General features: G+C 40.0%; 1 protein-coding gene across 2 annotated transcripts in view; it reads right to left on the bottom strand.

Annotated features, from left to right (window-relative positions):
* Nucleotides 1–1,247: 1,247 nt before the first annotated feature.
* The window catches only part of lima1.L (LIM domain and actin binding 1 L homeolog), a 57,015-nt gene continuing 34,540 nt past the window's right edge, over nt 1,248–23,722 (bottom strand). The window contains exons 3-9 of one of the 2 annotated variants that reach the window (XM_041581061.1): nt 19,490–19,583; nt 15,219–15,346; nt 10,686–10,769; nt 10,444–10,498; nt 7,834–7,931; nt 4,347–4,480; nt 1,248–3,571 (exon numbers count right to left, since the gene is read on the bottom strand). In XM_041581061.1, coding sequence (XP_041436995.1) covers nt 2,596–3,571; nt 4,347–4,480; nt 7,834–7,931; nt 10,444–10,498; nt 10,686–10,769; nt 15,219–15,346; nt 19,490–19,583 — 1,569 coding nt within the window. In that variant the 3' untranslated portion in view covers nt 1,248–2,595. 2 annotated transcript variants of the gene reach the window in all.

The following is a 23,722-nucleotide window of genomic DNA, read 5'->3' on the forward strand; positions in this document are numbered from 1 at the left end:
CTGTACCAGATATAGCCAGATGAGTAGAACGACTGTTGTATATAAAGTTGCCTGACTTCATAGCAATAACATACATTTAAAGGGACAGAATACCTCTATAACCACACAAGAGGAAAATGGAACGTCTGCCTAAGAAAAATTCTGCCTATTCCTTTAATTTAAAATGTATATTCCTACCTTTAATATTAAGAGATATTTTGCTTTAAAGCTTACTGTCTTACTACTTATCAGGCTTATTGGTTTCACTAGTGATAAGGAGCTCAGTATAAACATCCCTACCCCCCACCCCTTTCCTGGGACAGTTTTTGGATTACACATAAACAGGAGTCCATTACGCAGGGGGATTATCTGTGCACTGGGAATCTAATTATCTACATTCCAAGGACCAAACATGGAGAAGCTTCTATTTTTCTTGTTTAGCTCAAGAAATGAAACCCATCGATTTTTTTTGTGTTTTTAAAACAGGCAAACGGTATATTCAGCATAAAACTTATTCAAGGCACTCATATTGACAAGGGGTATACTGTCCCTTTATAGGAACAGTAACCTCAAAATAAATGAGTGTTTAATAAACGGATTGCTGCTCTGCACTGGTACAACTGGTGTTTTTGCTTCAGAAACTCTGCTTTAGTTTATATACCAAGACTATTATAGTTTATATATAAACAAGCAGATAACAGATACGCTGTTACTTTAGCCGAGGTTATCTTCTGTGTATCCTGTGCTTGAATGGCTGCACAGCATCTTATTTATATAAACTAGAATAGTGTTTCTGGAGCAAACGCCAATTTTTACCAGTGCAGGGAAATTGTCACGTATTTAATTTTTTAATGTTACTGTTCCTTTAACTTCACTCTGCTTAAAAACACCCAACATGATTTTCTTGCCATTCTGTGATGATACAGGGCTAGGAGTTCACAATTCTACATATAAGGGTAGGACTACATGGACGTTTTCGGCGCGATCCGACGCGCTGCGACAAAACGCCTGTGACAAGTCACACGCGACAAAAATAAGATAAGTGAATGCATTGTCGCAGCGCTGATCCGACGCAACACGACTGTCGACTGCATCTGAAAGTCATGTCGGATCAATGCTGTGACGCCATGCGACAATGTATTCGCGTAACTTATTTTTGTCGCAGCGTGTCGGATCTCGCCATAAACGTCCATGTAGTCCTACCCTAAACTAAAAGATCATATAAAGGTATTAAAGCCAATGGCAAAACAAAAACCCCATAAGCAAAGTATCAGTGAATAAAATTCTTTATTGTCAGATTGGTTGTAAAGCAAAATATATTACACCTTTTTATATATATATAAAAAAAACAAACACTCTTTATACCATGCATACAGCAATTAAGATGGCTGCATCACACATAAAACAGTCTCGTCATCCATCAATATGAAGAATCAAAACAGGGTAAAACTATTTTAAAAATTACCCTCTAAAATTAGTGTTGCGCCTGTTGGAATCCTGTTAATTACAGAATCCACTGAAAAATAGGTATAAGTGAAACGAATGAACACACAATGCAGGTCGTTGTCATTTACCGACATAAAACGTTGAGACTGGCTCCTAACTGCTCACTAAGCGCTCAGCGTGAAAAAAAAACAAACTTCGGAATGTATAATATCCAGAATAAAACGGGATAAGGGAGATTCTTCAGCAGCAAACTTGGAATGTAGAAGAAGTCATCGGCTACTTTTGCTAACAAATTCCTCCAGTGCAAAATAATGCATATTAAATAACACCAGTACGTCAGCTCGACTGATAACATTCCAGTTCACAACATGGACAGCTCATTGCACATTGAGACCCGTTTAGGGGTTGGTGTCTGGGTCACTCAACCACAACTGAAGGCTCTATTGTACCAGATAAGAGATTTTTTGTTTCCAGTTTGCATATTATTCTCATACACAATGAATGCACTTCTGCGGAATGGGGGGGGGGGTGCATTTGATCAGAATTATTACAGTACTGAGAGAACCGGCTACCAGCAAATACAGGTTCTCAAAGCCAAATAAGATTTGAGGCAAGTCAATCAGTGCCAGTTACATTCACAATCCCTATGACATTTACAAAGTTGCATATTTTTATAGTGATAAGTTTCTGGCAAGAGATGCCAACATGAAGCGTTTAACATACATATCCGACGCACGAAGGTTCTGCAATGTGAAACATGGATCAGGCAGCATTCAGTATCTCGTCTTACCTGGAAATAAGGGCACATGTGAGGTGGCAGACAGAATTGCCACTCCATGGAATGAACCTCTAGATTTCATAGGAAACTGGCATTTACCACCAAGAAGCCAGAAGTGTGCCAATATCTGACCAGCTGCACCTTTAAGGAAAACCCATGAGAGTGTCCCTTGCTAGTTGAAAGCTAAACCAGGTTGCATTTACTAGTTTCCGAATTTTCTTTCCGTTTCCCACCCACTGGTTTGGTATCAGCAACATTCCATATTTTCAACCTCACGCAGTCCTTTAAAAGGAATAAGCTTTACAGGAAAGACATTTATACACATTTATATGATATACTAAATGAGAAAATTAAGCCCCAGACAGACACACACACACACTGGACAAGCCATGTTAGTCATTCTCTTCACCATCAACATCTTCATCATCCTCATCATAGTACCGATTCCTTTTGATCTGATCTTCAACAGAAAGCTCTTCAAGCTCTTCTCCCTCCCAGTAGCCAACATCTTGGGACCTGCGGTTCTCCTCAGCGGAGGCATTCTTAGGGACTACTGGATCTTCCAGACTCGAGAGGTTCATTTCGGTGGACCCTTCAGGGGAATGTTGCTGTTCGGCAACTTCCACTTTAGAAACATCCTCACTCGCCAAGACTTTATCAGCCAGGTCAGCGGGAATCTCCTTTTTTTCCTCAGCAACATCTTTATTATCTTGTGAGGGCTTGTTCTCTTCTTCCACCGATTGCCTTTCTTCTGGCTTCTTTATCCAGGTATCGCGTAGCTTAAAAGAATTTGACTTTCTCAATTTTGGAGGTGATGTGGGCAAGTTATCCATGGATTTTTCACTATCCACATGCTTAGCCACAGAGAATATAAAAGGTCGGCTGCGCTCTCTAAGTGATCCACTTCGCCTGAGCTTTTTAAGGTCCAAGTCCTCTTCAGTTTCTACTTTTTGAATTTCTTCAGTTGGTGGCCACTTTGGTCTAAGCACTTTCAAATTCTCCTCCAAAGAACCACTAGAGGAACTGGATTCAGCTGGGGGAGGCCAGGCAATTCTCAGCCTTTTGGTCTCCACTTGCTTTTCCTTATCTTGCAAACTATTAACAGTTTTAGCTTCCATGGATGCAGCTAGGACTCCAACCTTTGCTATGGGAGCTTCTTCCACAACAGGGCTGTTGGGATCCTTGGAAACATTAGCAGAAGTCTGCATGGGGCTCTCTTCTGCTTCACTTGTCTCGGTTTTGTTCACCCAAAGTTCTTTGTGCGGTTTGTGCCCAAAACCTTCATCATAATTCCCCTTGGATTTGAACAGCTGGTTGAAGTGGGGTTTGCAGTAAGCAGTACCATGTAGTGATGCAAAAGTTCCAAGACTGCAGAAAAACAAAGAAGAAAACATTACTATACCACTCCTGGTTATAAGAGAATATATTGGTGAACAATTGTAGAATTTAGATCATCAAGAAAGAACGAAAAGTAACATTTCCAGCAGTTAAACAAAGGAGATAATTAGGGATGTACAACATACAGGATCTGGTTCAGGACATGAGGAAAATACTAGATATTTTTACAGAATTCACATGAATTTCTCTAAACAAGAGGTTGTGACTGTTTTGGCTTACAGATAATCTAAAGCCCATTATGCAGGGGGACCATTTATATAATGAAATTGCAAGGACCAAAGCAGGAGTAGTTTGCCCTGTTTCAAGAGTCTATGGGGATTATGTAATAAAAGGCACTAAGTGTGCCCAAGGGCAGTAACCCATAGCAACCAATCAGGAGAATTTACTGTTTAAATGCAAACATTTTATTGGATGCTATGGGTTACTGCTCCTGGGCAAAATGAGTGCCTTATATTGCAAATGGGGGTTAAAATTATTATGTGCACATTAGAGTTCTAATTGAACAAAATATTTTTTGGAGGATTCGGTGTATACACAAATATAAACATTATGGATTCAGTACATCAATACAACCAGTTTGTGGCTTCTTATATTCTTTCCATCTGTTTGGTCTGTGAACCAATTGGTACCCAATCAGCCCAAATGGAAACCATAAGTCTGGCGTAGACATTACTAGTACCAAATGCCAAAAGGTAGCGCACTCATTTGCACTAATTTTGGATTTGTTTGTGACAATGATACATACCTAAGCTTGGTTGAACAATGAGAACAACGAAAGCAGCTGTTGTGGTACACCTGATTATTGGCAAAGAGACGTTCCATCGGATATACGGTTTTCTGACAGCTAAAGCAGACTTCTCTGGCCGGCAACTGGAACTTCTAGGGGAAGAAAGATTGTGTTACCATTAAACCCATCAAATAAGGAGCCCCAACTAAGAACTGTATTCCAGTAATGGGCCATTTGCTTCCCCATATAGCTACTGTAAATAAAAACTCCCAGCACTGGCTGTTAGAGACTACAGGGAAAGGGTTAACCTGTATACATCAACTGTCTGCCTTAAAGGAACAGTAAAACCAAACAATTAAACGTTTTTTAAAGTAATTCATTGATAATGCACCGATGTCCTACACTGGTAAACATTGTGTGTTTGCTTCAGAAAGACTACTATAGTTTATATAAATAAGTTGCTGTGTAGCCATGGGGGCAGCCATTCAAGCTGGAAAAAAAAAAAAAAGGCTCAGGTTTACATAGTAGATAACAGATAAGCTCTGTAGAATACAATGGGAACTTTTCGGTTAACAACTATGTATCCTGTGCCTTTTCTCCCTTTTCCCAGCTTGAATTGCTGCCCCCATGGCTACACAGCAGCTTGTTTATATGAACTACAATAGTGTTTCTGAAGCAAATACACCAGTTTTACTAGTGCAGGGCAACACTACATTATCTTTTACTTACTTTAAAAAAAAACACTTAATTTCTTGTTGTTACTGTTCCTTTAAGATTAAGGACTTGTAGGTAAATTGGTTGAGATTCCCACTGACACCAATGTAAAGGTATTTTTAGTAGATGTGTCGTCTGCGGCGATTTCCCTTGAGATATAAATCTCCCCATGTGGCATAACCTGTTGCATCAGGCAGAATACTGAAGGTGAAACTCTGGTTGCTGTGGGTTACTGCATCATAGCATCTTGGCCTATTGTTAATAAATGATCCCCAGTTTATTTTTTTAGCACCACGTATACGGTGTAGTATAATAAAGCCAAAATAATATAACAATCTCCATTTGTACGATAATAGCAGGATCAATGGCTGCTGAGCAAGTTCTTTCATTTCAGTTTTAAAAAGTTTAGATCCCCTTTAATCAACAAAATAGCTTGAGTCCAAAAAAAATAGTCCAGAAAGAGCAGCAGCCGCTATGCGAAGATAATCAGACAAGTGTATGTTGTTCTAAAAAAATAATCTATGAAATTTCCTTTTTATTGCTGGAAATGTTTAATGCAGTATCACGCAAGGAATATTAGTCACTCCGTTATAAACACTGGGTAGATTTGCACCAGGGCAGTTACCCCTGGCAACAAGTATTATAAACAAGCCCCCAAAAAGAGTGCAGCAATCAAAGTGCCCAGAGCAACCCCTAAATCACTGGTCTCAAAATGAAGTAATGGCTTCAAAATAAGAAGATACAGGGAAGATTAGCCGTCTGCAGAGCATTTCCAAACCTTAATGATTAATATTGATGCGCAAGGCTAGTCAGGTCCCAATGTATAACACACAGAAAAGAATGCCATTGAGAGTGGCTGTGCACTCCATGTAGGGAGCAGAGGAGAGAGGTGGCCGCAGAAGTCATACTAGAAGGGGAGAGGAAGGCAGGAACAGAGAAGAGGTACCAGGAAAGCAGGAAACAGAAGCTGGAAGAAAGAGATAAGATGACTAAGTACTATTGGATGGTTTACTAGAGGCACAGTCTGACACACACTATCATTATGACTAAAAGCAACAAGCTGAGGACATGAACTGAATAGCTCCCCTTTAGTCTACCCAAACCACACCAAGCTACCAATTTACCCCTTTTTTGCCAGAAACAGTTTTTACGGACTACCTTTAAACCACCACTATGGACTGATCCATGAGGCACAAAAACACAGAACACAAAGCAAAACAGTTAGCTTAAGCTTACTCTTCAGCTTAACGGAGAATTCAATCTTAAACTTAAAAGAGAAGGAAAGTCATCCTGCACTTGGGGGTGCCAAATGTTAGGCACCCCCAAGTGATTGTATTGACTTACCTGAAACGCCGGGCTGGTGCTCCTATCAGCAGAAAACTGCACCTGCCTGGGGGTTATTCCAGTGAGCACCACGCAGAGATCCACTTTTGTCTCCTTTCTTCTTATTCCCCAGGGCAAACACATGTGCAGTTGAACAAAATAGCCGATTTTTTTGTTAAAATTTCGGCTTTTCTTTCTACTGTGCATGCGCAACCGCGCGAGAAAGTAGAAGAAGGAAGAAGATCTCTCCATGGTGCTCACTGGTATAATCGGTGCAGTTTTCTGCTGATAGGAGCACCGGGGTTTCAAATAAGTCAATACAATCACTTGGGGTGCCTAACATTTGGCACCCCCAAGTGCACGGATGCCTTTCCTTCTCCTTTAAAAAAAAAACGTACCCTACATAGACCCCTCTCCCTCTTCCCCCGAGCCCAAGTGTTACCCCGGGAAAAAGGCCCTAAAGTTTTAATTACGCCTCGTTTGCAGATTCAGGCATCGGAGTTCACAAGCGTCATCTTCAGCTGCTACGGTATCTTCTAAATGAGCGCTTTGGCAATTTTCGTACGTTTCGGCACATGCGCAGTTGTCGCAAAACAGAAAATTGCTCCAATTGCATATGCGTCCCCATGCCGGTTTCATTCCGAAGAGAAGAAGATGGCGCCTGTGAACTCTGATGCCTGAATCAGCACCGAGGGGTAAGTAAAACGTTAAGGGCATTTGCCCGGGGTAACACTTAGGCGGGGGGGGGGGGGAGGAGGTAGGGGTGTCTATGTAGGGTAGGGGGGTAGGTGTTTTTTAGGGTTGAATTCTCCTTTAATGCTATTAACAGTACTGGATCCTTCCTGTTGTCAACCAAACATGTTTGTTCCGTTACCGAAGCTGGCATATATGGATAAAAGAAAACTGCTTTCCAGAGTTATAACATTTTGGCTCAATATAAAATAGAAGCCCTAGAGTGCTGCTCTTGCCTGTTGTGTAGTGTCCAAATGTGTAGAATATTACTGCAATGAATATATGGAATTACCCTCACTAGTTGCCACTCCTAGTGATTATAATGCTAATGTCACATGGGGAGCAGATAAAACACAGGCATTGAGAAAACGATTTGCACCCTCCACTGTCTCTGAACTGACCTGTGTGCAGAAACCATGGAGTAGAAACCATGAGAAAATGCATAGTATTGTGTGCCAGACAGAAGCTGAGGCTTTACTCTTCATGTGAGATTAGCCTTACTGTGATCCCATTTATCTTGTGATGATTTGTGTGCACCCACTCATATATGGTAAATATACAAGAGGAGAAGGAGAATCTCAAACTGGGCAATTTTTACAGCGGAAAATGGAAGGTATACAAACCTCAATGTGATAGAATTAAAAACACCTAAAAGTACAGAAGTGCTTGCAATCACTGTGTGCCCAAACCACATCACAGATTTGCCAATTTATTTAGCTTAAGACATCACACTGACCTTTACAGATTTGGGAGGTGAAGCCTCCACTGGATTTAGCACTCTTTGGGGACTGTATTCAGAAGAGCTGCCGGATCTCTGAATCTCTTCCGATTTATCTGTTAGATAGACAAGGAAAACAAAGTTAATAAAATAGCAACTCATAAAATAACTACATATAGTTGCTCTTACAACTTTGGGACAATCAAAAAAAAAATAGTGATTTTATTACAATCAGTTCATGATTAGTGCAGGCCCAGGCAATCAGTGGATTGTGGCAAATACCAGAGGGGCTGCTATAAGGTGCCAGAGACAGTCTATATGTATTGGGCTGATGGGGCTGTTTGGGCCTCTGTGTACCTGAAATGCCAGGGCCTATTTTGATTCTCAGTCCGGATCTGAGTGCAGTTTAGCCACTTTTTATTATACGGATTTACCAAATGATCTAGTAATTGTACATTTAACATTCAGTACATAGAGGAACAAGCAGAGCTGTACTCCAAAGAGAATATTGCAAGCTTGTACCAAATTGGTTAGAACTTTTTCAATATTATAACATGTTTATTTTTTTCTAGGAACAAAGGTAGAGGTTTGGGATCAGTGGACAGCCTGGGAAGGGGGCAGAAAATGTTAAAGGGATTCTGTTATGATTTTTATTGTGTACTTTTTATTACTGATTACACAGTTTAGACTGCAAAAATTCACTATATATATATATATATATATATATATATATATATATATATATATATATATATAATATATATATATATATATATATATATATATATATATATATATATATATATATATATATATATATATATATATATATATATATATATATATATATATATATATATATATATATATATATATCTCTATCTACACACACAAAAATAAAAGTTTATCCCTGAACCAACAAGTATATATTTTTTAGCTGTAATATTGTCGTGTAGACAGGCATCTCAGGTCATTTTGCCTGGTCATGTGCTTTCTGAAAGAGCCAGCACTTTAGGATGGAACTGCTTTCTGACAGGCTGTTGTTTCTCCTACTCAATATAACTGAATGACTCGCAGTGGGACATGGATTTTTTTACTATTGAGTGCTGTTCTTAGATCTACCAGGGAGCGGATAGCTTCCTTCCCATAGTTTTGCTGATGGGGTGCTGGGAGGGGGTGATATCACTCCAACTTGCAGTGCAGCATTAAAGAGCGACTGAAGTTTATCAGAGCACAAGTCACATGACTGGGGCCTGACAATATGTCTAGCCCCATGAAGTCTGTTTCCATTTTCCTTCCCCTAATTTGCATATGCAAATTAGGATTTGGTTTTTGGCTGAATCTTTCACCAAGGATTCGGCAGCATCGCAAATAGTGCTTTCCTAGTATAAAGTAATTTTATTTAATTATTTTAGCAAATCATTTTGAAGTACAGGCATGTTATCTGGAAACCTTTTATAGAGAAAGCTCCGAATTACAGGAAGGCTATCTCCCACTGACTCCATATTAATCAAATAATTACAATTTTTAAAATGGATTATCCTTTTAAGTACCTTGTACTTGATACTCACTAACATATAATGGAGGTAAAACAATCCCATTGGATTTATTTATCTAAATTATTTTCTAGTAGGCTTAAAGGATACTGTCATCGGAAAACATGTTTTTTTCGAAACGCATCAGTTAATAGTGCTACTCCAGTAGAATTCTGCACTGAAATCCATTTCTCAAAAGAGCAAACAGATTTTTTTATATTCAATTTTGACATGGGGCTAGACATTTTGTCAATTTCCCAGCTGCCCCTGGTCATGTGACTTGTGCCTGCACTTTAGGAGAGAAATGCTTTCTGGCAGGCTGCTGTTTTTCCTTCTCAATGTAACTGAATGTGTCGCAGTGGGACCTGGAGTTAACTATTGAGTGCTGTTCTTAGATTTACCGGGCAGCTGTTATCTTGTGTTAGGGAGCTGTTATCTGGTTACCTTCCTATTGTTCTTTTGTTTGGCTGCTGGGGGGGAAAGGGAGGGGGTGATATCACTCCAACTTGCAGTACAGCAGTAAAGAGTGATTGAAGTTTATCAGAGTACAAGTCACATGACTTGGGGCAGCTGGGAAATTGACAAAATGTCTAGCCCCATGTCAGATTTCAAAATTGAATATAAAAAAATCTGTTTGTTCTTTTGAGAAATGGATTTCAGTGCAGAATTCTGCTGGAGCAGCACTATTAACCGATTCATTTTGAAAAAAAATGTTTTTTCCCATGACAGTATCCCTTTAAGGTATGACTTAAGAATGCTTGTGACCTGGTGTTTTCCCAGATAAAAGGTCCTGTACCTGTACTGCACAGTTCTTGGCAACATTACAATAGTTTGTGCTATGTCCAACCTACAACAAGCCTGTAAATGGAATTTACTTGGATTATACAGGCTCTAAATAGCAGCCTCTGATCCCTTGTCTTGGTTGGGTTGTTGCAATATTTGTCTTTTTTCTAAATATACTGTACAGCAGACACTTTCAGAGTGCTTTCTTTTGTATGCAAATGGTATTTATACGCCCCTACTTTATGGACAGAGACAATAAAAACAAAAGAATGGAATGTAGAAAAAAAAAAAAAGGGGAGGAGGGTGTTACCATGGTTATCCGAGGTGTTCCTGGAAATGACAGGGCTGTTCTCGTTCACAATTCTCTGGAGAAGAGATAACAAAAAGTTGTGCCATGAGCCCTACTACACAGACTGGTCGTACAATTAAACAATTAACAATTAGACAAAATTTCTTCAATGAATCATTCTCCGCACAGGCTGAAGTCTGACTGGTCAGTGCCAGTTGAATGAAGAAAGGCATTTGCTTCTCTTTGTGAAGTGGTCGTTTTACCTTTTCATGGTCAGGAGACGAGACGTTGTTCACGTGGGTCGGAGGGACGTTTTCTTTATGGTCAGTATGATTTTTCACCTCATTCTATCAAAACAAAAAGGCAGATACAGTGAAACCTCGATTTTAAGCTCCCGGATTTCAAGTTTTCTCGCAGTTTGCATTTTTATTTGTAGTCCCACCAATTTATAATGCATTTCAATGTTTTCCCTGATTTTACATGAAAATTATGTCCTGATGTTCCCAAAAACGGCTTTTTTCCCTCTATGAATGTTATTATTTGTGAAATAGAGTTTTAAAATACTTAGCAGATGTATATTTTGCCATGGTACTGCCTGTAAATGGTCAATTCCAATTAGTCTGCCCTTTATACAGTCCTGCACCAATCACTTATTGCTTTAGGTTGTGTATGTGACTGACAGAGAGTCTTGTACATGCCCCCCCCCCCATAGTGTAACATTAATGCTGCAATGCTTAAAGGGATACTGTCATGGGAAAAAACATTTTTTCAAAATGAATCCGTTAATAGTGCTGCTCCAGCAGAATTCTTCACTGAAATCCATTTCTCAAAAGAGATTTTTTTAAATTCAATTTTGAAATCTGACATGGGGCTAGACATATTGTCAATTTCTCAGCTGCCCCAAGTCATGTGACTTGTGCTCTGATAAACTTCAATCACTCTTTACTGCAAGTTGGAGTGATATCACCCCCCTCCCTTCCCCCCGCCCCCCAGCAGCCAAACAAAAGAACAATGGAAAGGTAACCAGATAACAGCTCCCTAACACAAGATAACAGCTGCCTGGTAGATCTAAGAACAACACTCAATAGTAAAAACCCATGTCCTACGGAGACACATTCAGTTACACTGAAGGAAAAACAGCAGCCTGCCAGAAAGCATTTCTCTCCTAAAGTGCAGGCACAAGTCACATGACATGGGACAGCTGGGAAATTGACAATATGTCTAGCTCCATGTCAGATTTCAAAATTGAATATAAAAAAATCTGTTTGCTCTTTTGAGAAATGGATTTTAATGCAGAATTCTGCTGGAGTAACACTATTTACTGATGTGTTTTGAAAAAAAAGAAAAACATGTTTTCCCAATGACAGGACCCCTTTAAAGGAGAAGAAAACCCTAAAAATAATTATGGCTAAAAATACCATATTTTATATACTGAACTTATTGCATCAGCCTAAAGTATCAGCTTGTCAATAGCAGCAATGATCCAGGACTTCAAACTTGTCACAGGGGGTCACCATCTTGGAAAGTGTCTGCAACACTCACATGCTCAGTGGGCTCTGAGCAGCTGTTGAGAAGCTAAGCTTAGGGGTCGTCACTAATTATCCAGCAGAAAATGAGGTTGGCCTGTAATATAAGCTGATGCTACAGGGCTGATTATTAAATTCTGATGCTAATTGCACTAGTTTCTGTGCTGCCATGTACTAATTATCTGTATATTACCAATCAGCCTTATATTGTGACATTTCTATTCTACTGTATATTCTGAGTGGGTCCCTAAGCTCAGTATCAGACAGCATCACAGAGCATGTGCAGTGAATCAGCAGAAAAGAAGATGGGGAGCTACTGGGGCATCTTTGGAGACAAAGATCTTTACTGCTAAAGAGCTGTGGTTGCCCTTGGCTGGTACAGAAGCACAAAACTTGGGGAGCAGATTTATCAAGGGTCGAATTTCAAATTTGAAAAAAAAACTTTTAAATTCGAATTCAAAAAGACCAACCAAAATTAAATCTGTTCAGTCAGTTTTCAACCTAATAGGTCAGTTTTAGATAGAAATGTACGAATCGAAGTAAGAGCGCATTCGAATCGTATGATTCAAAGTTTTTCCCCCAAAAAAACTTAGATTTTTTTTAGGCTAAAACAGCAATTCGGCAGGTTTTAGATGGCGAATGGTCAAAGTCGACAGTACATGATACATTTCAAAATTAAAAATGTTCGATTTTTTCTTTCCAAATTAGAATCTAATTTGGACTATTCCCTAGTCGAAGTACACAAAAATTAGCTTGAAATTCAATTTTTTTTTCATTCAGATTTTCACTTCGACCTTTAGTAAATCTGCCCCATAATGTACAACATTTCTAGCTACTTCTTTAGTTAAGCTTTAGTTCTCCTTTAACCCTGGTTATTAAAGGGGTGGTTCACCTTCAAACAACTAGTTGGTTTCAGATAGATCACCAGAAATAACGACGTTTCCCAATGACTTTCTATTTTATATGTGTCACCGTTTTTCTAATATTGATGAGTAAAGTGTCTTTTTTTCACCTTCTGAAGCAGCTCTGGGAGGGGGGGGTCGCCGACCCTGTAAACTGTTCTAAATGGATACATTTAGTTGATACATTTCTTATCTTTGTCCCTGCTGAGCAGAATCTCTGAGTTTCATTACAGGCAGCTGTTAGAATTGATACAATAGCTGCTAATACTCCAGAGATGCTGCTGAGAAATGGATCAACTAAATGTTACAAATTGTAACAGTTCAGAATCTGGACCTGAATTACTGAGCTGCTAGACTCAAACACCAGAGACACGAACATTCAACTTTTAACATAGATTTTGGAAAAACAGTAAAAAACAAATAATGGAAAGTAATTGAAAATAATCTTTATTTCTGGGGAACAATCTAAAAACAACTTAACTAAAAAAGTGTTTGGAAGGTGAACAACCCCTTTAACACAGTAAATATTGCATCTCAAAGTAAAACCGACTCCTGTCCATTTTCCTGATTTTACATTTTCCTAGATTTTAGTTCTATAGAGAGGATTGCTTACAGGCTCTGCCTTGCAAATAGAAGCCATTGTTCTTTTCCAATGAATATCCTGATCACAGGCTGAAGCGGAGTTGAAAATCCTATACACCGACATGGTGATGTGGCCCAACGTGAGGCATGCTCTGATGGAACTATGGGCATGGCTGAAAAGTCCTTTCAGGCATCTGCACTCCTCTATAATAAGGTCAACTAAATGAAAATGCATTTTAATGTTAAAGGGGCAGTTCACCTTCACAACCTTCAAGGGGCAGTTCACCTTCAAAAGGCTTATTTTGATAAGCACAGCATTATTTACGGTTAGTTTCCATTACTTACTATCTTCTATATTTCCCCTGTTTCCAGTAGCAGCTCAGAATGCCAGGTCACGGACTTTATAAACTGTTATAATCTAATCCTTCAGTCTTAAGGGTCAAACACAGAGATCTGCTCTTTTGGCGACCGCAAAAAGAGCGTATCTCTCGCTTATATGTCCACCTAGGGTAAAGGGTAAAGCTGGCCATAGGCGCAAAGATCTGATCGTACGAATCAAAGATTCGTACGATTTTTGGACCGTGTGTGGAGAGTCCCGACATTTTTCGTCCGGCGGAGATCGGTCAGGTTCGAAAATTTCTGTCGGCTGCCGATAACATCTCTGCGTGTATTGCCGATCGTACAATTTTCAGTGGGAGACTGTCACTAGCTTTGGTTGGACATAGATATCGTACGATTGCTGTCAGGAGCAGAACATTGCTGATCTGTTCTTTAACTACTTTATTTGATCTGAATGGTAAGACTTTGATCTGAATGGTTAGTGTCGGGTCGGGAGATCTGAAAGTCCGATCGTACGATGATTCGTACGATCGGATCTTTGCATCTATGGCCAGCTTAAACGGGCAGTCAGATCACGGGACCGTATCAACAAACAGATGTGGCTGAGATCCGACGGGATTTTTAGTCCTGTCCGATCAACATCTGGCCAGATATCAATTGGGGAAGCCATCAGAGGGCCTCATACACGGGCCAATAAGCTGACGACTTACTTAGTGACATTTCTCGGATGATGCTTCCAACAGAACTTATGGTGTTCATAGAGAATATGATTCATTTTTGAATCCTACATTTTTGAAAACTGGTTAAAAAAAAGAAAACGGAAAAAATACATGTGGCATGCTATTTGAAAGAGATTTCTAAAGGTGAACGGTCCCTTTAATGCTCTTTTTAAAAAGTGGATGAGGCAACTGGAAAATAGTCAGGTTCCATAACAGGACAGACTTGTTTTTCAGCGGGAACAGCAGAAATGACAGGGTTCATCCATTAGTAGAACATATACAGAAAAGCCAAGGGATCTTCGTAGGGGTACTACTCTCATGAAATCAATCATATGATTTAGGGACAGAAAAATAGCAATTTTTGCCAGGAAGAAATCTAATGTGATACATTATTGTTAACTATTGAATTATAATATTATATGTATTGTAATATTATTGTAAACAATGTGCCTCAAGCCTACTTTTATGGCAAGACCTGTTACATTTTCCTTAGTATTCTGTTTTTAAAGGGGCAGCATATCAAATAAGCTACTACCTTTTGCAGCAAATGACCTTTCACATGATCATGTATGTCAGAGAGATCCTCGCTGTTGTGGGCTATTGAATCAAGAGCATTCTCTGAATCTTTACTTGTTCATTAGGAATTATGACTTTCACTTTACTTCTATAGAAGAAAGAAATGCGACCGTACAAAGGCAACATTAACACATGAAAAGCAGAGGACGTGCCTGTTTGGAAAGAGCTGCCTGATACTTGGCCATCCTGTCTCGCAGCGGAGTGGCCTGCAGAATGGGGGACTCTTCCAGGCGAGTGGTGTGTTTGCTTGGAGAGCCATCAGGAGAGCCAGAAGATATACCTACAAGAAACAAGATTGTTAATATTACAGCATACATTGCACCACTTTCAAATGAACTGAGGGCAACCTATAATTTTCTTTTATTAATACCCTGAAAAAGACCTAAAAAAATTCACTGTAGCAGTTGCAAAAGCCTCTCCGGATCAATAAATAAGTCAGCTCTCCACCAGTCAAGACTACATTTCCACAATGCCTTGCATTAGTGATGTGCGCCTTGGGATTTCCCTGACCTGCACCCGACCCTAACCCGTCCTACCTTGGCCGCGCCAGCCCACATTTGAGTTCTGGGTTACTTTTATAGACCCACTACGCCGGTGACGGCACAAAAGGGGCGGGGCGAGCAGACACAGCGTCTATAAAAGTGGAACTCAGAAGTCGACACTTGACGGTGGCGGGCGGAGCAGGAGAAGAGCTCAATCAGCACATGTGGAGGAGTGCGAGGTCGGCCAGAACCACGAGTCCTGTGGGGAGTGCGAGGTCGGCCGGCCTCACATCACTACCTTGCATGCTTTTCCATGGGCCATTTTAGAAGCTACACTGTTGCAATAGTCAAAAACAGCACAGAGAACAATAGACAGTTTCTGGTTTCAGTAGCAACTACAAATAACTTTCAGATTTGCAATAAACTACAGGTATGGGACCGGTTATTCAGAATGCTTGGGACATGGGATCTTCTGGATAAAGGATATTTCTGTTATTTGTATCTTCATACCTTAAGTCTACCAGAAAACTATGCAAACATTTACTAAATCCAACAGGTTGGTTTTGCTTCCAGTAAGGATTAATTCGTTTGGATCAAGTACAAGGTACTGTTTTTATATTACAGAGAAAAAATAAATTAAAAAAAAAAAAAAATATGGATTATTTGGATAAAACAGAGTCTAAAGTCTTCATTTTGTTTTTCTTCAGCCATTCAGAGGTGGATTTGCTGGTGTGTTTTGGGTCATTGTCCTGCTGCAGCACCCAAGATCGCTTCAGCTTGAGTTGACGAACAGATGGCCGGACATTCTCCTTCAGGATTTTTGGTAGACAGTAGAATTCATGGTTCCATCTATCACAGCAAGTCTTCCAGGTCCTGAAGCAGCAAAACAACCCCAGACCATCACACTACCACCACCATATTTTACTGTTGGTATGATGTTCTTTTTCTGAAATGCTGTGTTACTTTTACGCCAGATGTAACGGGACGCGCACCTTCCAAAAAGTTCAACTTTTGTCTCGTCGGTCCACAAGGTATTTTCCCAAAAGTCTTGGCAATCATTGAGATGTTTTTTTAGCAAAATTGAGACGAGCCTTAATGTTCTTTTTGCTTAAAAGTGGTTTGCGCCTTGGAAATCTGCCATGCAGGCCGTTTTTGCCCAGTCTCTTTCTTATGGTGGAGTCGTGAACACTGACCTTAATTGAGGCAAGTGAGGCCTGCAGTTCTTTAGATGTTGTCCTGGGGTCTTTTGTGGCCTCTCGGATGAGTTGTCTCTGCGCTCTTGGGGTAATTTTGGTCGGCCGGCCACTCCTGGGAAGGTTCACCACTGTTCCATGTTTTTGCCATTTGTGGATAATGGCTCTCACTGTGGTTCGCTGGAGTCCCAAAGCTTAGAAATGGCTTTATAACCTTTGAAATTGAACTCAGGTGTGATAAACCACAGTTAAGTTATTTTTTAACAAGGGGGGCAATCACTTTTTCACACAGGCCCATGTAGATTTGGAGTTTTTTTTCTCCCTTAATAACGTAAACCTTCATTTAAAAACTGCATTTTGTGTTCAATTATGTTATCTTTGACTAATAGTTAACGGTTTTTGATGAGCAGAAACATTTAAGTGTGACAAACATGCAAAAGAATAAGAAATCAGGAAGGGGGCAAATAGTTTTTCACACCACTGTATGTATGTTACTTTTCACCAGGTGATGATCAACTGAAAAAAAATAAAAAAATAAAAAAAGATGGTAGCTTGGCTGCAAAAATGTTCGCATGTTGTTAATAAAAGCATGAAACAAATGTTGACAATGCAGTGATTAAGGATGGGCAGGGGGGGGAGGCAAATACCTGAGCACATTCTTTAAAAATAAGCTGAATTCTCCTTTAAAGGGGTTATTCACCTTCCAAAACAATTTTTTCAAAGGAGTTGTTTTCAGATTTTTCACCAGAAATAAAGACTTTTTTCTTTTAACTAGGTCCCCTTTTTTATTTATTTTTTTACCGGTTTTCCAAAATCTAAGTTTAAAGTTCATGTTTCTGGTGTTTCAGTCTGGCAGCTCAGTAATTCAGGCGCAGACTCTAAACTGTTACAATTTTGCAACATTTAGTTGATACATTTCTCAGCAGCATCTCTGGAGTATTAGCAACTATTGTATCAATTCTAACAGCTGCCTGTAATGAAACCCAGAGATTCTGCTCAGCAGGGACAAACATAAGAAATGTATCAACTAAGTGTATCAATTTAGAACAGTTTACAGGGTCGACGACCCCCCCCCTTCCAGAGCTGCTTCAGAAGGTGAAAAATGACACTTGAATATTAGAAAAAATATCACACATAGAAAATGGAAAATCATTGGAAAAAGTCATTATTTCAGATGATCTACCTGAAAATGACTAGTTGTTTCAAGGTGAGCCAGACCTTTAGGGTCTATCCACACAAGCAGATTTGGGGAGATTAGTCGCCGCAGTGACAAATCTCTTCTTCTGGGCAAAAATCTCTCCGAATTGCCTTTCCCCTGCCCTCCACCGGCTAAAATGAAAAATCGCCTGGGGGAAGGCACATGCGGCACTACGTTTTCCGAAGTCGCCTCACTAGGAAACTTTGAGCGACTTCGGAAAGTGAAGCGCCGCGAGTGCATTGGCGCAGGCGATTTTCATTTTAGCTGTCGAAGGGCAGGGGGAAGGCAGTTCAGGGAGATTGTTGCCCCAAAGAAGAGGAGATTTGTTGCAGGGGCGACTAATCTCCCTGAATCTGCTCATGTGGACAGACCCTTAATAAAACTGAGGGATTCTGCTCAGCAGGGACAAGGATAAGAAACATATGAATTTAGAACAGTTTAGAGAGTCAGTGACTCCCCCCTCCCAGAGCTGCTTTAGAAGGTGAAAAATTTAACACTTCAATATTAGAAAAACGGTCACACATAGAAAATAGAAAGTAATTGGAAAAAGATTTTTTCTGGTGAATAATCTGAGACCAATTAAACAAAGTGTTGGATGGTGAACAACTCCTTTAAAGGGAAACTAATAAAGGTGGCCATAGATGCAAAGATCCGCTCGTTTGGCGATGTTGCCAAACGAGCGGATCTTTCCCCAATATGCCATTAACAAACATGGCTATATCGGGTGTAATCTGATTGTTCGGCCGTATGGCTGAACGATCCGATTACGATGTGCCGTGGGCTCAGGCGGGATCGGTCGGGTCAAAATCAAACCTGACCGATTGACCAAACGACCGATCTCCGCCAGACGAAAGATGTCGGCACTCTCCACACGCGATCCGAAAATCGTACGAATCCTTGATTTGTACGATAGGATCTGTGTGTCTATGGCCACCTTAAAGGCTTGCTGACAGATTTAATCTAGTTTCTTCCAAGGTACACATCCAATGCCTTGCTTTCCACTGCCAGTTTATATTTTCATGCCAAATTAACTAGATCATTTTCCATTTCAGCAATTTATATATTTACAGTTAAGGATTTAGTTTATAGTGGGATTTTAGATGTGATGTAAACCCTGGGTTTATGGAAAAGCTGAAACTTCCTGTTTTTATTTCCCTATTAATCACTGCTTGTACAATATTACAGGCAGATCAGGAAATAAACAAAAAGCTTGACTGTTGATTTGTTAGTACATGCCTAAAATATTTCGGTGCTTGGCACATGATCAGTCTCTACAAATAAGATAAGTAGAGGATTGTGAACTTTAAAGATGTCTAGCAACCAGGCTTATGTTTTAAACACAAGTTTTTTGCGATTCCCACTACATACAGTTACAAAACTACAAAGTTGGCTTGATGCAGTGCTTCAATGGGTATTGCCCTAGTCTTTCCATGTTCTCTTGCTCCCAGCAACACATACTTTATCAGATAACAACCCCATTAGATGGGGAAAAGATAAACACTATACTGACCAAAGGAGTGACCCAGCCCCCTTAGTATATTAACACTCACTCTTGTCAGTGAAGCAGCTATCAGAGTCTTCAGAGGAGATATACTTGTCTGTAATAATTCTTCCCACACTGATTTTCCCAGGTTCCTGTTGAGGCTGTTTGGAAAAAAACAAGACAGACAGACGTTTAATAATTTGTTGGCAACAATCGGTGTATCCTGGACTCGTTGCATCTCTAGTGGGAAGCAGAGTATAAGTCATTACTGATGATTATTCAAATATGGTGACACAGTCAAATGAAGTCAAGTAATAAACTAGTGTTTTCCAGTGAGATATTTTATATTGACTGAATGTAATAAGTAGGGATGCACGGAATCCTGGATTCGGTTCGGGATTCGGCCGAATCCTTCTGCATGACCGAACCGAATACTAATTTGCATATGTAAATTAGGGGCGGGGAGGGAAATCACGACTTTTTGTCACAAAACAAGGAAGTAAAAAATGTTCTCCTTCCCACCCCTAATTTGCATATGTAAATTAGGGTTCGGATTCGGCCGAATCTTTCGCAAAGGGTTCGGACGAATCCAAAAAAATGGATTTGGTGCATCCCTAGTAATAAGACACAAGGTTTTATGATTCCAAGTTCCATAGCTGCATTTTTAAGCACAATGTGAATGACAGACCTGGAACATTGGGATTTGGAACAGGAGTGTGCCTTTAATTCATCTTAAAATCAGTAAAAACCTTAGAAGGTAATTAACATGTCTCATAAACATATACAGCACTCTCTATGGAAAACTTGATAGTCAAAACTAAAAGGAGTTTCTTTTCCCCACTTTGAATGTCTCCAAATCAGTCAAATGACTAGTGCCAGTCCAAGTGTACATTGGCTTGCGTTTCTCCTCCCCTCCTTTTCTGCTGCTCTGCCTGTACCCAGAAACATTGTCTCTGCTTGGGTACAGGCAGACAGTGGATTTCGGTGTGAAATGCAAAATCTCCATTTTTTTTGTCTATATCTGCTGCATCTGCCTGCACCTGGGCAGAGACAATGTTTCTGGGTGCAGACACATCCATAAGGACATGGGCAGCAGCGTAGTGGATTCTTAGTCTTCATTTCTTCATAGGCCGAGATCCACTTAGTCTGGCGCTAGCCTTAAGGCCCCCATAAACGGGCTGATAAAAGGTGCCGACAGAGCGAGTCAGCAGCTTATTGGCCCATGTGTAGGAGGGGCTGCCCCAATATTGCGGCTGCATCTGTTTGTTGATACAGCCCCGCAATCCAACCGCCCGTATGGCCTCTATTCTGATCCGATCGTTGGGCCCTAGGGCCCACCTCAATGTGGCTCGTTTGGCGACACCGCAAAATGAGTGGATCTCCTTGTGTATGGCCACCTTTATGTCCCTATGGCCAACTGTGTATTAAGATCTGATGGGGTATTAGCACAGTAACGGCTTAAATGCAACTTGCAGACAGTCTTTTGACCTTGTTAGATCTGATCAGTGCAAGGGAATATGGCTTCTAAGGGGCTAGAGTACCAAAGAGGCTAGAGTGATGAGGGCTAAAAAGAATCCAAGTGGGAAGTCTCCTATAATTATTCCTTGAGTGAGTTAAAGCTGCTCGCGTTTGGTTTGACGGGAGATGTGTGTGTGTTGCTACATTAATTGCTCAGTGGAAGCTATTTGGCTCATTCTACTGTAGCTCTTCTCACTCTAATCTCTTTGGTGCTTCTGTTCAATCGGCCGTAACTATCTGCAAGTGAAGCACATTTCAGTATTATCGTTATTATAGGAAAGCACAGAGTCCACTTTTTTGGGATTCAGCTGAATCCATCATGAAAGATTTGCAAATGTAAAATGGGCTCGCAAGGCATTGGATTCAGCCGAATCCTGCTAAAAAGGCCAAATCCTGATTCGGTACATCCGTACTTTATTAATACAATTAACTTATTTTAGTTGGTACACTTCTGTGGCACCGTGTGCCAACTGCTTAAATGAAACACTGTTAATTTGAGGGAACACATAGCCTAAGCCATATGTCAGCCTCTTTATTAAAATCTTCCCTTTTACACGCACGTAAACACAGAAGGACTGTGGCCACATTGAGGCAATATGTCTAGATACAGCAAGTCACATGCGCTGCAGTCATGATTCCAACTCTGGAATGTTTCTAATGGGCATCATCAATAGTTACATCATAAGGCCTTGTTAGCCAAGCCATTCCCGTATTTCCTGGGTGGGACAGAAAGATTACAGAATTGGCCGCTTGTCTTTTAGAGAGTTATAATGTCAAATATTCTATATCAGTCTAAAGTGGTCATGGTTGGGGTGGCAAATGTTTTAACATGAATTTCTGCTCTGCTACTTGAATGGATTTAATGGTACTTAAAGGGGCTTTTCAATTTGTCTTCATTATTTATTTTTTTATAGTTTGAGATATTTGCCTTTTTCTTCCGACTCTTTCCAGCTTTCAAATGGGGGTCACTGACCCCATCTAAAAAACAAATGTTCTGTAAGGCTACACATTTATTGTTATTGCTACTTGTTATTACTCATCTTTCTATTCAGGCATCTCCTATTCATATTCCAGTCTCTTATTCAAATCAGTGCATGGTTACTAGGGTAATTTGTACCCTAGCAACTAAATTGCTGACATTACAAACTGGAGAGCTGCTGAATAAAAAGAAAAAGCTAAATAGCTCAAAAACTACAAATAATATATTGCAAATTGTCTGAGAATATAACTCTACATCATACTATGATATTTGTCGCCTGGTGACTAATCTCCCCGAATCTGCCCGTGTGGCCTGACCCTTAAAGGGTCATGGGAAAAAAAAAATTTTTCAAAATGAATCTGTTAATAGTGCTGCTCCAGCAGAATTTTGCACTGAAATCCATTTCTCAAAAGAGCAAACAGATTTTTTTATATTCAATTTTGAAATCTGACATGGGGCTAGACATATTGTCAATTTCCCAGCTGCCCCAAGTCATGTGACTTGTGCTCTGATAAACTTCAATCACTCTTTACTGCTGTACTGCAAGATGGAGTGATATCACCCCCCTCCCTTTCCCCCCCAGCAGCCAAACAAAAGAACAATGGGAAGGTAACCAGATAGCAGCTCCCTAACACAAGATAACAGCTGCCTGGTAGATCTAAGAACAACACTCAATAGTAAAAACCCATGTCCCACTGAGACACATTCAGTTACATTGAGAAGGAAAAACAGCAGCCTGCCAGGAAGCATTTCTCTCCTAAAGTGCAGGCACAAGTCACATGACTGGGGGCAGCTGGGAAATTGACAAAATGTCTAGCCCCATGTCAGATTTCAAAATTGAATATAAAAAAAAATCTGTTTGCGCTTTTGAGAAATGGATTTCAGTTCAGAATTCTGCTGGAGTAGCACTATTAACTGATGCGTTTTGAAAAAAAACATGTTTTCTGATGACAGGATCCCATTAAAGACAATATTACAGTGGATCTCCATCCAAAAGCAAAGATATGGAGATCTAAGCAACATTCCAATATACATAAATGTATAGGTTCAAAGTTACTTGTAAATGTCATTGCTATTGAAAACAGCCACTAATCGCTGCACTCCCGTCTCCGACTCCTGAAACAATGTAACAGACGCCAGCTGATTAAGAGTTTCATTGTTTCAAGAGCCTGAGCCCGAAAATGAAAGGAAAACAAATAATGTTCTTCAACTGCAATTACATTTAGAAACTGTGAAAATGTTTGAAGAATGTATATTGGAAGGTTGCAATTACATCTTATTTAATTCATTTAACACTTTTTTTTTTTTTTTTTCAATTCAGTTGGTTTCAGCCTAATTCACAGATTTAAAGACTTTTTCCAATTATTTTCTTTTTTCTATTTGTGACCGTTTTTCTAATATTGAAGATTAAAATGTCCTTTTTCACCTTCTTATGTCTTTCTAAGGGCAGAGACACACTGCTATTTCGGGAGATTAGTCGCCCAGCGACGAATCGGTTCTTCTGGTGACCAATCTCTCTGAACTGCCTTCCTGCCGGCTAGAATGTAAATCGCCAGCGGGGTGGCACTCGTTTTCTGAAGACGCCCGAAGTTGCCTCACAGGCTATTGTGATACTAAACTCTATAGTTAGTATAGGTATATAGAATTTAATTAAAAGTAGGGAGGGGTGTGTGTGTGTGTATGGATACTGGGTTTTCATTTGGAGGGGTTGGACTTGATGGACTTTGTCTTTTTTCAACCTGATTTAACTATGTAACGATGAAACTTCGGGCGACTTGGGAAAGCCGAAGCGATCAGAGTGCT

The sequence above is a fragment of the Xenopus laevis genome, chromosome 2L (assembly GCF_017654675.1).
Source record: "Xenopus laevis strain J_2021 chromosome 2L, Xenopus_laevis_v10.1, whole genome shotgun sequence".
NCBI classification, from domain to species: domain Eukaryota; kingdom Metazoa; phylum Chordata; class Amphibia; order Anura; family Pipidae; genus Xenopus; species Xenopus laevis.